This window comes from Oncorhynchus kisutch, linkage group LG18, assembly GCF_002021735.2.
Source record: "Oncorhynchus kisutch isolate 150728-3 linkage group LG18, Okis_V2, whole genome shotgun sequence".
NCBI lineage: Eukaryota > Metazoa > Chordata > Actinopteri > Salmoniformes > Salmonidae > Oncorhynchus > Oncorhynchus kisutch.
Window position 1 is genome coordinate 39077561 of NC_034191.2, and position 16253 is coordinate 39093813.

The 16253-nt window shown below is 39.5% G+C and overlaps 1 protein-coding gene across 1 annotated transcript in view; it reads right to left on the reverse strand.

Moving 5' to 3' along the window:
- LOC109908953 (large neutral amino acids transporter small subunit 4-like) overlaps positions 1–16253 on the reverse strand; it is a 42608-nt gene that overhangs the window by 16461 nt on the left and 9894 nt on the right. The window contains exons 3-5 of the mRNA XM_020507772.2: positions 3803–4043; positions 3410–3465; positions 3224–3300 (exon numbers count right to left, since the gene is read on the reverse strand). Of these exons, the coding sequence (XP_020363361.1) occupies positions 3224–3300; positions 3410–3465; positions 3803–4043 (374 nt within the window). The remainder of the gene's footprint in view (positions 1–3223; positions 3301–3409; positions 3466–3802; positions 4044–16253) is intronic.

The window sequence follows — 16253 nt, forward strand, 5'->3', positions numbered from 1 at the left end:
TCAAAAACGGAAAAATTGGGCGTGCAAAATTATTCAGCCCCCTTAAAGTTAATACTTTGTAGCGCCACCTTTTTGCTGCGATTACAGCTGTAAGTCGCTTGGGGTATGTCTCTATCAGTTTTGCACATCGAGAGACTGACATTTTTTCCCATTCAGCTCGAGCTCAGTGAGGTTGGATGGAGAGCATTTGTGAACAGCAGTTTTCAGTTCTTTCCACAGATTCTCGATTGGATTCAGGTCTGGACTTTGACTTGGCCATTCTAACACCTGGATATGTTTATTTTTGAACCATTCCATTGTAGATTTTGCTTTTTGTTTTGGATCATTGTCTTGTTGGAAGACAAATCTCACTTGTGTCTCGTGTATCTTTTGCAGACTCCATCAGATTTTCTTCCAGAATGGTCCTGTATTTGGCTCCATCCATCTTCCCATCAATTTTAACCATCTTCCCTGTCCCTGCTGAAGAAAAGCAGGCCCAAACCATGATGCTGCCACCACCATGTTTGACAGTGGGGATGGTATGTTCAGGGTGATGAGCTGTGTTGCTTTTACGCCAAACATAACGTTTTGCATTGTTGCCAAAAAGTTCAATTTTGGTTTCATCTGACCAGAGCACCTTCTTCCACATGTTTGGTGTGTCTCCCAGGTGGCTTGTGGCAAACTTTAAACAACACTTTTTATGGATATCTTTAAGAAATGGCTTTCTTCTTGCCGCTCTTCCATAAAGGCCAGATTTGTGCAATATACGACTGATTGTTGTCCTATGGACAGAGTCTCCCACCTCAGCTGTAGATCTCTGCAGTTCATCCAGAGTGATCATGGGCCTCTTGGCTGCATCTCTGATCAGTCTTCTCCTTGTATGAGCTGAAAGTTTAGAGGGACGGCCAGGTCTTGGTAGATTTGCAGTGGTCTGATACTCCTTCCATTTCAATATTATCGCTTGCACAGTGCTCCTTGGGATGTTTAAAGCTTGGGAAATCTTTTTGTATCCAAATCCGGCTTTAAACTTCTTCACAACAGTATCTCGGACCTGCCTGGTGTGTTCCTTGTTCTTCATGATGCTCTCTGCGCTTTTAACGGACCTCTGAGACTATCACAGTGCAGGTGCATTTATACGGAGACTTGATTACACACAGGTGGATTGTATTTATCATCATTAGTCATTTAGGTCAACATTGGATCATTCAGAGATCCTCACTGAACTTCTGGAGAGAGTTTGCTGCACTGAAAGTAAAGGGACTGAATAATTTTTATTTTTATTCTTTTCAGTTTTTGATTTGTTAAAAAAGTTTGAAATATCCAATAAATGTCAATCCACTTCATGATTGTGTCCCACTTGTTGTTGATTCTTCACCAAAAAATACAGTTTTATATCTTTATGTTTGAAGCCTGAAATGTGGCAAAAGGTCGCAAAGTTCAAGGGGGCCGAATACTTTCGCAAGGCACTGTATGTATGTGTGGGAAGAGTGCAGAGAGAGGGGTTGGGGGGGGTCTGGTTGAGAGAGAGATGGATAGAGGATGGTTAGGAGATATCCGCAGTGGTGATTACTAATACTATAGTGGACTGAAGGAGAGATTGAGGTCAAAGCTATTAAAGGGAAGTGGGAGGGAGGGATGGAGAAGATAGAGGGAGAGACAGACAGCCTGCTGCTGGTAACTGGAGAAGGGGGCAGACAGAGATAGGCAGTTTACTGATAGAAAACAGAGGTGGGTAAAGGAGAGCTCTCCTCTAACGCCTTGGGTTCTCCTCCACTTGTTTTTCTGCAGCTGTGCCGCCTGGGACACAGAGTGCTGAGTGTGCAATCATAGAGAGAGGGAAGGAGTGAGGGGGCAAGCTGCCAAACCACCCCTAAAGGGGTATCGTGTTGCATACCTTTCTTTTTGTGTAAATCTACAATCCAGACGAGAATAAACCTTAACACAACTGTAGGGGACCAACTCAATGAGTTCAGACTGATTGAATGAGATACAATGTATCCATTTGGCTTTTGTGCAAAAAAGGCTACATTTGAATTAAAAAATATATATATTTTCCTCTATGACAACCTTTGACCCCCACACCCGGGAGGAGAGTGGCGAAGAAGAAAGTTTGGAAGAAAAAGGTCCGGCTGTACAAAAACACTCGGAACCCGGACCAGCAGTGTAAAACACACTGTTAGTCGGAGCAAGGAATTACCACCGTGAGGTTACTGCAACAGAACAGCTGAAACAACACCAGTTTCACACCAGACCAGTTCCTTGACACACACACGCACGCACCCACACACGTGAGGGTACTAAACGGCTATAGCACAACAGGCTCAGGCATGCTTGGGTTGGGAATGAATGAAACCAGAGAAAATGAAAACAACACGAACAGTCTGGGAGTGGGAGTGGGAGTGGTGGGGGCAGAAGAAACCAGTTGGGCAGCTTCTGGGTGTCGTGGTAGTGTGTGTGTGTATGTGTGCGCGCCAGCCAGACAAACAGACAGATCCCCTCTGAGCCCCTGCAGTGGGGGGTGGTGAGGAGGCCAGGGGGCAGGAAACTGTCAGGAAGGGGTTGAAGGAACCCCAGCAGCGCTAAGTGTGACTGACTTCCTACTTCCTGTTTGTCAGCTCAGCATACAGTGTGTCTCTTTTCTCTCAAAGTGCTTGTTGTGAGTTTCTTTGTCTGTGTTTAGGGGCAGATAAACAATGAAACAATGAAATCACGTTATCTGTAAACACCATTGTGTCAGTGAAACCCGTCCGAACATTTAGTCTAGCTGCCAGTGAGCCCTGGCAGTCTTGGTGCCGGCCAATCAAAGGGCTCTGTCAGGATGATGAATAAGTAAGGAGGAGGTGTCTTTTTTTGGCTCTCAGTTGGACCAGAGCACGGTTGAATAATAGATTTGTAACGCAGGGTCTGTCGTGCTTTCTTTATTTTCTCACTCTCTCTCTCCATCCCTCTGCATGTGGCCTCCCTGTGACGCAGCACTTTCTCCGTGCTGGCGACATCCCCATGTCCCACCCGCCCACTCCGCTCGTCGCTCCCCTCTCCATCCCCACTCCTCTTCCCGCTCCCCTGTCTCCCTACTCCCTATTCCACCCTAGCGCACTCCCCCCTCCTCACCACTGTCCCCATCCCCACCTCTCTCTGCTCCCTTCCCTCTCTCCCTACTCCCACCATAGACATGCATCCTCGCTCACTCCCCTCGGTCCCCTCCCCAGCCTCTCCCTGCGGTACAGGAGAAGACGCCACTTACCGTGAGGGAAGTAAAGGTCATGCACATTCCTCCGAACCCGTTCAGTGCCAGAGCAAAGAATATGAGGATGGACAGATCTGGACAGGGAGAACACATGTGTTAAGGAGATGGGATGGAACAGACACACATACTGTACTAGAGTAGAACGTGAGTAAATAAAAAGAAAGAATGAAGAAATATGCATACTCTTGGGGTCGCTCGATCCATAAGCGATCAGGATACAGGAGAAAGCAAAGCAGGTACTGAAATAACAGAACAGGTTGAATATGAGGAAGGTTTATTCATACGATGACACACCAAAGCCAAGTTAGAAACAGAACATAAAAACTGCAGCAGGAAGTTGCGGCCACTAAAAAGTATTTACCGAGTTATAGGTTTTGTGCCGTGTTTGCATGTGCAATATGCTGCAATTATTCTGACAACACCGGACGCCAATCCCACTTCTGACACCAATATAGCTCATTTTGGGTATAGCCCCTGCCGGGACTCGAACCCGAGTACAGAGACTGTCACCCCAACACCTTTGCTTAAATGATAGTGGGCGCAACTGTACATACTACCTTGTCTGCGTTCTATTACCTGCCGAGCAGCCGGAGCTTGCGTGGGCCATACTTGTCCATGACAATGCCCAGGGGCAAGGTGATGGCACTGAGGAGGAAGGAGCCCACAGTGAAGGCCAAGTTCAGCATCTCATCCTGGTCCTTACAGATGGGCCAGCCGTTCATCTGGAGGTACTCCTCCTCCACCATGGGGCTCTGGGTGATCCCCTCCGCATCCCCAACCTGGACTGGCTCAGACTGGTTCTGACTGGTGCTGTTACCTGGAGGCACAAGAGAACTGAATTGAACCTTCAAATTCAACGTTATGGTCCCGGAGGGAAATAGATTTAACATCATGCATAGAAGACATTAAAAACATACATTAAAAAGGGATTCCTGGTGTTTTGGTCGAGAAATTAAGCATGATCCGATTGGAAAAGACGACCCATAGATGAAACAATCACACTAAAGTTTCTTCCTGAAACTTTACATTCTAGTTTGATTAGATAGAATGTGCTTATTGGGAGAACGTCATGGACCATCTGAATGATGAAATGCTTCTGAGCGTTGTTTGGGGTTGGAATGCAGCATTTCTTGCGCAAGTGTTCTAAGAAATGTCCTGCCTCACCGGAGGCCACCGATTTCAGAGGAAACATCTTGAAAAGTAATCCATCTCAACAGCACGTGTCTATTTCTGTTTCACTTGTGTCTCGTGTGTCTCTTTCCCCGAGACGGTGTGAGCCATGGACAGGTCAGGTAAACAGAAAAAGCTCAGTGAAAGATACTGCAACCAAACTGCTAGGATCAACAAGCTACTCTGAACTCCCAAAGCAAGGCAAGTCCATGGAAACCCAACCCCCTTAGCACCCCCAGATGTTCCCAAAGTGAATTCCTAAGAGGATAGAGAGAGTAATCATATCATCTGTTAGTTATTTCCGCCTATCATACTTAATAGCACTGTTTGTTATAAGGACTGGAGACCAGTGCCTTGGTTATGAGGCAGGTTACTGTCGTTGTTGAGGAGAGAAAAATAACTGTAGCCAACACCCCAGTCTCCATGGGTTTAACTCAGACCAAACAGAAGACTATGACATTGACATTGACATTGAAAAGTCTCATAAAACATTCTTGTTGTGGCCTACGGGAGCTGTAAGGCATTGAGTAAGGGCCTGGGGGGAGGATAGGCTGCAAAGACAAACGGTTATTTTTTCAGTGCTATTCTCAGGTGACGTCGCGTGACTTTGGACAACCTCTCCAAAAACCTTTGGTAACACAAGGTGTTTTTCAAGCAGTCTTGAAAAGCAGGTTGTTGTTTTCTTGAGAGTGAGGCTGTGAGTAGACATGGCTGTATTATATAATATGTAGGTTCTAGGTCATGGTAGATGGTAGTTAACACATAGGTTAGCAGAAGGCCAACGGCAGCTGGGCCTGCCTGGCTGGCGGGCTCTTACTGCTGAGCAATCCAGACAACGTGAGCCTGTGCTGCTGCTGCCGATCCAATAAGGGAAGGGCCCTGAGTGACGCTGAGCACAAACACTGGTTACTTCTCTGTTTTGAGAGTTTACAACATGATTCTAATGACTCGCAGAACATCCAGAGCCAATGAAATCATATGAAACAAAGAAAAATGATTGTGACGTTACTGCTATGATACTACAGTTCACCGAACGTACAATATTCAAAGAAAAATGGATTTGCTAAGCGTTTTTCCTCATTTATCTAGCCCGGGCCCTGCTTTCCAGCTACTATGTGCCTGCAGCTTTCTTCCTTGTAATTTAGAGTCTGAATAAGAGCATTCAGACTCTCAGGCCATGCTCTAACAAGGTTATTACATCACCAACATAATAAGAACACAATGTGACATTTGTCTTCTTTATTTAACCTGATCATCCATCAATGGGAAATGGATGTGTTTCTTGCACACGTCCATAGATGCCGTGTCAATCGCACCGCGTCTGACCCGATCACTTACCAGTGATAAATGTAAACGACTGACAGAATCCCACGGACTAGCTTTGTTGCCAGAAAATGGTTGCCATCGGCGTAGAACGTCTGCATTTCCTCACGTTAACTCATCAGAGGAAGAGAGAGAACCAGAGATAACCAGCTGACAGTATTTTTCCGGCATCGTAAGCCTTTCAAGCACTATCTATTTCAAAGCAGTGAGCAGACAGTAGATTCATCAGCTCCAGATAATGTCCTCCCTGTCCTTCCGAACACCACTAACATCCCACTGTTACTGAGCGCTAATAACACTGACACAACACTGATTAAAATAGCTGGAAAAGCCAGCTTGGTGCCAGATTTTTCAAAAAAAAAAATGAAAATATATGATTTCCTGTCACATACACCAGATAGGTGCAGTCAGTGAAATGTGATTTTTACATGGTCAACCATAGTAGTACAGTGACCCTGGAGCAAATGAGGGTTAAGTACCTTGTTCAAGGTCTGTTTGTGCTGTCTTGGCAACTCCTATGATCAAGCCAAACAAAGGTTGACAGCACTGTGACCAGACTAGTTTAAGGAAGCCGATAAGGCTGAGTTCTGTCAGGGAGGTGGTTGCGGTCACAGGGTGGGTGAAGGTGAGGGGTGAGCGGGGAGAACCCTCTGCTCTCTCAAGTCTCGGCTGAAATAACACTCATTCCACACTGGCCCTAGGGTCTCGTGTTTCCTGCCAGTAGCTAGCGACATGAGATGCCACAAGGCTCATAGGGCCTTATGCACTGACACAGACACTCCAACCTTGTGCCCCTGCCATAGACCTGACCTTAAATCACAGGAGGGGACGGGGAAGGGGGTCAAAGACAGAGACAACCACACATGAAATAGTTATGGAACGTGCTTTTCCAGGTTCCATGACAGGAAAAAAAGTGATTCTATTCTGTTTGTTGGCAGCCTCATTAAATAAAGGTTAAATAAAAATAAAGTGTCAATTCAGTTTTAATAGTACTGGCACTGGATGCTTCATACTAAAAATAAAAACAAGAGGCTTGATATTTCCCGTACAATATGTTCTGTCCACATTGTCAGTGAACCATGCCTTAGCTAAACTGAGTGTAAACCCAACTATGTCAACAGTACACACCTTACAGTGTTAAACCAACAGACGCGAACTGATCGCTGCAGCTGTACATAGTCCATCTGTAAATAGCCCACCCAATCTACCTACCTCATCCCCATATTGTTTTTATTTACTTTTCTGCTCTTTTGCACACCAGTATCTCTACTTGTACATCATCATCTGCTCATCTATCACTCCAGTGTTAATCTGCTAAATTGTAATTATTTCGCTACTATGGCCTATTTATTTCTATTGTGAAATTGACTGTACGCTTGTTTATTCCATGTGTAACTCTGTGTTGTTGTTTGTGTCTGCTTTGCTTATTCTTGGCCAGGTCGCAGTTGTAAATGAGAACTTCTCAACAAGCCTACCTGGTTAAATAAATGTGAAAAGATGTAATAAATCAAAAAATGTCACGGGGGAACGATGACAGTTCAGTTTATGTGACGAAACACAAGAGCTGCCGGAGAGAGAGAGAGAGAGAGGTGAAGGGACTGGGAGTCAACGGTGTTGCATATGGGAGGAATGCAAGCCTCACACTTCACAATGTCAGCCTAACCACAAACTTTTCCAGTAGCAGATAGGTGAAGAACCAAAACAGAAGCAGCCCACGGTCCAATCTCAGATCCTTTCAATGGAACCAATGATATGGGGACCAAGGTCACCATGACACCAAACACTTACATAAAGGACTCTCAGCAATCTGTTTGACAGATACCCTTTGAATGCATTCATTTTTTTAAACATACGAGAAGGCAAGGATGGAAGAGCGTCAAGACTGACCAGATCTGCATAAATGAAAAGGCTTATTCACATGGTAAATGCTGCCTGGAAAATAGAAAACACTGTGGCAGATGATCAGAGGACTCCTGAGTCCATCACAGGCCATGTTCTAATGATATTAGTATATGTTCTAGTCCATCACAGGCCATGTTCTAATGATATTATTATGTTCTAGTCCATCACAGGCCATGTTCTAATGATATTAGTATATGTTCTAGTCCATCACAGGCCATGTTCTAATGATATTATTATGTTCTAGTCCATCACAGGCCATGTTCTAATGATATTATTATGTTCTAGTCCATCACAGGCCATGTTCTAATGATATTAGTATATGTTCTAGTCCATCACAGGCCATGTTCTAATGATATTATTATGTTCTAGTCCATCACAGGCCATGTTCTAATGATATTATTATATGTTCTAGTCCATCACAGGCCATGTTCTAATGATATTATTATGTTCTAGTCCATCACAGGCCATGTTCTAATGATATTATTATGTTCTAGTCCATCACAGGCCATGTTCTAATGATATTATTATGTTCTAGTCCATCACAGGCCATGTTCTAATGATATTATTATGTTCTAGTCCATCACAGGCCATGTTCTAATGATATTATTATGTTCTAGTCCATCACAGGCCATGTTCTAATGATATTATTATGTTCTAGTCCATCACAGGCCATGTTCTAATGATATTATTATATGTTCTAGTCCATCACAGGCCATGTTCTAATGATATTATTATGTTCTAGTCCATCACAGGCCATGTTCTAATGATATTAGTATATGTTCTAGTCCATCACAGGCCATGTTCTAATGATATTATTATGTTCTAGTCCATCACAGGCCATGTTCTAATGATATTATTATGTTCTAGTCCATCACAGGCCATGTTCTAATGATATTATTATGTTCTAGTCCATCACAGGCCATGTTCTAATGATATTATTATGTTCTAGTCCATCACAGGCCATGTTCTAATGATATTATTATGTTCTAGTCCATCACAGGCCATGTTCTAATGATATTATTATGTTCTAGTCCATCACAGGCCATGTTCTAATGATATTATTATGTTCTAGTCCATCACAGGCCATGTTCTAATGATATTTTTATGTTCTAGTCCATCACGGGCCATGTTCTAATGATATTATTATTATGTTCTAGTCCATCACAGGCCATGTTCTAATGATATTAGTATATGTTCTAGTCCATCACAGGCCATGTTCTAATGATATTATTATGTTCTAGTCCATCACAGGCCATGTTCTAATGATATTAGTATATGTTCTAGTCCATCACAGGCCATGTTCTAATGATATTATTATTATGTTCTAGTCCATCACAGGCCATGTTCTAATGATATTATTATGTTCTAGTCCATCACAGGCCATGTTCTAATGATATTATTATGTTCTAGTCCATCACAGGCCATGTTCTAATGATATTTTTATGTTCTAGTCCATCACGGGCCATGTTCTAATGATATTATTATTATGTTCTAGTCCATCACAGGCCATGTTCTAATGATATTAGTATATGTTCTAGTCCATCACAGGCCATGTTCTAATGATATTATTATGTTCTAGTCCATCACAGGCCATGTTCTAATGATATTATTATGTTCTAGTCCATCACAGGCCATGTTCTAATGATATTATTATGTTCTAGTCCATCACAGGCCATGTTCTAATGATATTATTATGTTCTAGTCCATCACAGGCCATGTTCTAATGATATTATTACGTTCTAGTCCATCACAGGCCATGTTCTAATGATATTATTATGTTCTAGTCCATCACAGGCCATGTTCTAATGATATTATTATGTTCTAGTCCATCACAGGCCATGTTCTAATGATATTATTATGTTCTAGTCCATCACAGGCCATGTTCTAATGATATTATTATGTTCTAGTCCATCACAGGCCATGTTCTAATGATATTATTATGTTCTAGTCCATCACAGGCCATGTTCTAATGATATTAGTATATGTTCTAGTCCATCACAGGCCATGTTCTAATGATAGTATTATTATGTTCTAGTCCATCACAGGCCATGTTCTAATGATATTATTATGTTCTAGTCCATCACAGGCCATGTTCTAATGATATTATTATGTTCTAGTCCATCACGGGCCATGTTCTAATGATATTATTATGTTCTAGTCCATCACAGGCCATGTTCTAATGATATTATTATGTTCTAGTCCATCACGGGCCATGTTCTAATGATATTATTATGTTCTAGTCCATCACAGGCCATGTTCTAATGATATTAGTATATGTTCTAGTCCATCACAGGCCATGTTCTAATGATATTATTATGTTCTAGTCCATCACAGGCCATGTTCTAATGATATTATTATGTTCTAGTCCATCACAGGCCATGTTCTAATGATATTATTATGTTCTAGTCCATCACAGGCCATGTTCTAATGATATTAGTATATGTTCTAGTCCATCACAGGCCATGTTCTAATGATATTATTATGTTCTAGTCCATCACGGGCCATGTTCTAATGATATTATTATGTTCTAGTCCATCACAGGCCATGTTCTAATGATATTATTATGTTCTAGTCCATCACAGGCCATGTTCTAATGATATTATTATGTTCTAGTCCATCACAGGCCATGTTCTAATGATATTATTATGTTCTAGTCCATCACAGGCCATGTTCTAATGATATTATTATTATGTTCTAGTCCATCACAGGCCATGTTCTAATGACATTATTAAATGTTCTAGTCCATCACAGGCCATGTTCTAATGATATTATTATGTTCTAGTCCATCACAGGCCATGTTCTAATGATATTATTATGTTCTAGTCCATCACAGGCCATGTTCTAATGATATTATTATGTTCTAGTCCATCACAGGCCATGTTCTAATGATATTATTACGTTCTAGTCCATCACAGGCCATTTTCTAATGATATTATTATGTTCTAGTCCATCACAGGTCATGTTCTAATGATATTATTATGTTCTAGTCCATCACAGGCCATGTTCTAATGATATTATTATGTTCTAGTCCATCACGGGCCATGTTCTAATGATATTATTATGTTCTAGTCCATCACGGGCCATGTTCTAATGATATTATTATTATGTTCTAGTCCATCACAGGCCATGTTCTAATGATATTAGTATATGTTCTAGTCCATCACAGGCCATGTTCTAATAATATTATTATGTTCTAGTCCATCACAGGCCATGTTCTAATGATATTATTATGTTCTAGTCCATCACAGGCCATGTTCTAATGATATTACTATGTTCTAGTCCATCACAGGCCATGTTCTAATGATATTATTATGTTCTAGTCCATCACAGGCCATGTTCTAATAATATTATTATGTTCTAGTCCATCACAGGCCATGTTCTAATGACATTATTAAATGTTCTAGTCCATCACAGGCCATGTTCTAATGATATTATTATGTTCTAGTCCATCACAGGCCATGTTCTAATGATATTAGTATATGTTCTAGTCCATCAAAGGCCATGTTCTAATGATATTATTATGTTCTAGTCCATCACAGGCCATGTTCTAATGAAATTATTATGTTCTAGTCCATCACAGGCCATGTTCTAATGATATTATTATGTTCTAGTCCATCAAAGGCCATGTTCTAATGATATTATTATGTTCTAGTCCATCACAGGCCATGTTCTAATGATATTAGTATATGTTCTAGTCCATCACAGGCCATGTTCTAATGATATTATTATTATGTTCTAGTCCATCACAGGCCATGTTCTAATGATATTATTATGTTCTAGTCCATCACAGGCCATGTTCTAATGATATTATTATGTTCTAGTCCATCACAGGCCATGTTCTAATGATATTAGTATATGTTCTAGTCCATCACAGGCCATGTTCTAATGATATTATTATGTTCTAGTCCATCACAGGCCATGTTCTAATGATATTATTATGTTCTAGTCCATCACAGGCCATGTTCTAATGATATTATTATGTTCTAGTCCATCACAGGCCATGTTCTAATGATATTATTATGTTCTAGTCCATCACGGGCCATGTTCTAATGATATTATTATGTTCTAGTCCATCACAGGCCATGTTCTAATGATATTATTATGTTCTAGTCCATCACAGGCCATGTTCTAATGATATTATTATGTTCTAGTCCATCACGGGCCATGTTCTAATGATATTATTATTATGTTCTAGTCCATCACAGGCCATGTTCTAATGACATTATTAAATGTTCTAGTCCATCACAGGCCATGTTCTAATGATATTATTATGTTCTAGTCCATCACAGGCCATGTTCTAATGACATTATTAAATGTTCTAGTCCATCACAGGCCATGTTCTAATGATATTATTATGTTCTAGTCCATCACAGGTCATGTTCTAATGATATTATTATGTTCTAGTCCATCACAGGCCATGTTCTAATGATATTAGTATATGTTCTAGTCCATCACAGGCCATGTTCTAATGATATTATTATGTTCTAGTCCATCACAGGCCATGTTCTAATGATATTATTATGTTCTAGTCCATCACAGGCCATGTTCTAATGATATTATTATGTTCTAGTCCATCACAGGCCATGTTCTAATGATATTAGTATATGTTCTAGTCCATCACAGGCCATGTTCTAATGATATTATTATGTTCTAGTCCATCACAGGCCATGTTCTAATGATATTATTATATGTTCTAGTCCATCACAGGCCATGTTCTAATGATATTATTATGTTCTAGTCCATCACAGGCCATGTTCTAATGATATTATTATGTTCTAGTCCATCACAGGCCATGTTCTAATGATATTATTATGTTCTAGTCCATCACAGGCCATGTTCTAATGATATTATTATGTTCTAGTCCATCACAGGCCATGTTCTAATGATATTATTATGTTCTAGTCCATCACAGGCCATGTTCTAATGATATTAGTATATGTTCTAGTCCATCACAGGCCATGTTCTAATGATATTATTATGTTCTAGTCCATCACAGGCCATGTTCTAATGATATTATTATGTTCTAGTCCATCACAGGCCATGTTCTAATGATATTATTATGTTCTAGTCCATCACAGGCCATGTTCTAATGATATTATTATGTTCTAGTCCATCACAGGCCATGTTCTAATGATATTATTATGTTCTAGTCCATCACAGGCCATGTTCTAATGATATTATTATGTTCTAGTCCATCACAGGCCATGTTCTAATGATATTATTATGTTCTAGTCCATCACAGGCCATGTTCTAATGATATTTTTATGTTCTAGTCCATCACGGGCCATGTTCTAATGATATTATTATTATGTTCTAGTCCATCACAGGCCATGTTCTAATGATATTAGTATATGTTCTAGTCCATCACAGGCCATGTTCTAATGATATTATTATGTTCTAGTCCATCACAGGCCATGTTCTAATGATATTAGTATATGTTCTAGTCCATCACAGGCCATGTTCTAATGATATTATTATTATGTTCTAGTCCATCACAGGCCATGTTCTAATGATATTATTATGTTCTAGTCCATCACAGGCCATGTTCTAATGATATTATTATGTTCTAGTCCATCACAGGCCATGTTCTAATGATATTTTTATGTTCTAGTCCATCACGGGCCATGTTCTAATGATATTATTATTATGTTCTAGTCCATCACAGGCCATGTTCTAATGATATTAGTATATGTTCTAGTCCATCACAGGCCATGTTCTAATGATATTATTATGTTCTAGTCCATCACAGGCCATGTTCTAATGATATTATTATGTTCTAGTCCATCACAGGCCATGTTCTAATGATATTATTATGTTCTAGTCCATCACAGGCCATGTTCTAATGATATTATTATGTTCTAGTCCATCACAGGCCATGTTCTAATGATATTATTACGTTCTAGTCCATCACAGGCCATGTTCTAATGATATTATTATGTTCTAGTCCATCACAGGCCATGTTCTAATGATATTATTATGTTCTAGTCCATCACAGGCCATGTTCTAATGATATTATTATGTTCTAGTCCATCACAGGCCATGTTCTAATGATATTATTATGTTCTAGTCCATCACAGGCCATGTTCTAATGATATTATTATGTTCTAGTCCATCACAGGCCATGTTCTAATGATATTAGTATATGTTCTAGTCCATCACAGGCCATGTTCTAATGATAGTATTATTATGTTCTAGTCCATCACAGGCCATGTTCTAATGATATTATTATGTTCTAGTCCATCACAGGCCATGTTCTAATGATATTATTATGTTCTAGTCCATCACGGGCCATGTTCTAATGATATTATTATGTTCTAGTCCATCACAGGCCATGTTCTAATGATATTATTATGTTCTAGTCCATCACGGGCCATGTTCTAATGATATTATTATGTTCTAGTCCATCACAGGCCATGTTCTAATGATATTAGTATATGTTCTAGTCCATCACAGGCCATGTTCTAATGATATTATTATGTTCTAGTCCATCACAGGCCATGTTCTAATGATATTATTATGTTCTAGTCCATCACAGGCCATGTTCTAATGATATTATTATGTTCTAGTCCATCACAGGCCATGTTCTAATGATATTAGTATATGTTCTAGTCCATCACAGGCCATGTTCTAATGATATTATTATGTTCTAGTCCATCACGGGCCATGTTCTAATGATATTATTATGTTCTAGTCCATCACAGGCCATGTTCTAATGATATTATTATGTTCTAGTCCATCACAGGCCATGTTCTAATGATATTATTATGTTCTAGTCCATCACAGGCCATGTTCTAATGATATTATTATGTTCTAGTCCATCACAGGCCATGTTCTAATGATATTATTATTATGTTCTAGTCCATCACAGGCCATGTTCTAATGACATTATTAAATGTTCTAGTCCATCACAGGCCATGTTCTAATGATATTATTATGTTCTAGTCCATCACAGGCCATGTTCTAATGATATTATTATGTTCTAGTCCATCACAGGCCATGTTCTAATGATATTATTATGTTCTAGTCCATCACAGGCCATGTTCTAATGATATTATTACGTTCTAGTCCATCACAGGCCATTTTCTAATGATATTATTATGTTCTAGTCCATCACAGGTCATGTTCTAATGATATTATTATGTTCTAGTCCATCACAGGCCATGTTCTAATGATATTATTATGTTCTAGTCCATCACGGGCCATGTTCTAATGATATTATTATGTTCTAGTCCATCACGGGCCATGTTCTAATGATATTATTATTATGTTCTAGTCCATCACAGGCCATGTTCTAATGATATTAGTATATGTTCTAGTCCATCACAGGCCATGTTCTAATAATATTATTATGTTCTAGTCCATCACAGGCCATGTTCTAATGATATTATTATGTTCTAGTCCATCACAGGCCATGTTCTAATGATATTACTATGTTCTAGTCCATCACAGGCCATGTTCTAATGATATTATTATGTTCTAGTCCATCACAGGCCATGTTCTAATAATATTATTATGTTCTAGTCCATCACAGGCCATGTTCTAATGACATTATTAAATGTTCTAGTCCATCACAGGCCATGTTCTAATGATATTATTATGTTCTAGTCCATCACAGGCCATGTTCTAATGATATTAGTATATGTTCTAGTCCATCAAAGGCCATGTTCTAATGATATTATTATGTTCTAGTCCATCACAGGCCATGTTCTAATGAAATTATTATGTTCTAGTCCATCACAGGCCATGTTCTAATGATATTATTATGTTCTAGTCCATCAAAGGCCATGTTCTAATGATATTATTATGTTCTAGTCCATCACAGGCCATGTTCTAATGATATTAGTATATGTTCTAGTCCATCACAGGCCATGTTCTAATGATATTATTATTATGTTCTAGTCCATCACAGGCCATGTTCTAATGATATTATTATGTTCTAGTCCATCACAGGCCATGTTCTAATGATATTATTATGTTCTAGTCCATCACAGGCCATGTTCTAATGATATTAGTATATGTTCTAGTCCATCACAGGCCATGTTCTAATGATATTATTATGTTCTAGTCCATCACAGGCCATGTTCTAATGATATTATTATGTTCTAGTCCATCACAGGCCATGTTCTAATGATATTATTATGTTCTAGTCCATCACAGGCCATGTTCTAATGATATTATTATGTTCTAGTCCATCACGGGCCATGTTCTAATGATATTATTATGTTCTAGTCCATCACAGGCCATGTTCTAATGATATTATTATGTTCTAGTCCATCACAGGCCATGTTCTAATGATATTATTATGTTCTAGTCCATCACGGGCCATGTTCTAATGATATTATTATTATGTTCTAGTCCATCACAGGCCATGTTCTAATGACATTATTAAATGTTCTAGTCCATCACAGGCCATGTTCTAATGATATTATTATGTTCTAGTCCATCACAGGCCATGTTCTAATGACATTATTAAATGTTCTAGTCCATCACAGGCCATGTTCTAATGATATTATTATGTTCTAGTCCATCACAGGTCATGTTCTAATGATATTATTATGTTCTAGTCCATCACAGGCCATGTTCTAATGATATTAGTATATGTTCTAGTCCATCACAGGCCATGTTCTAATGA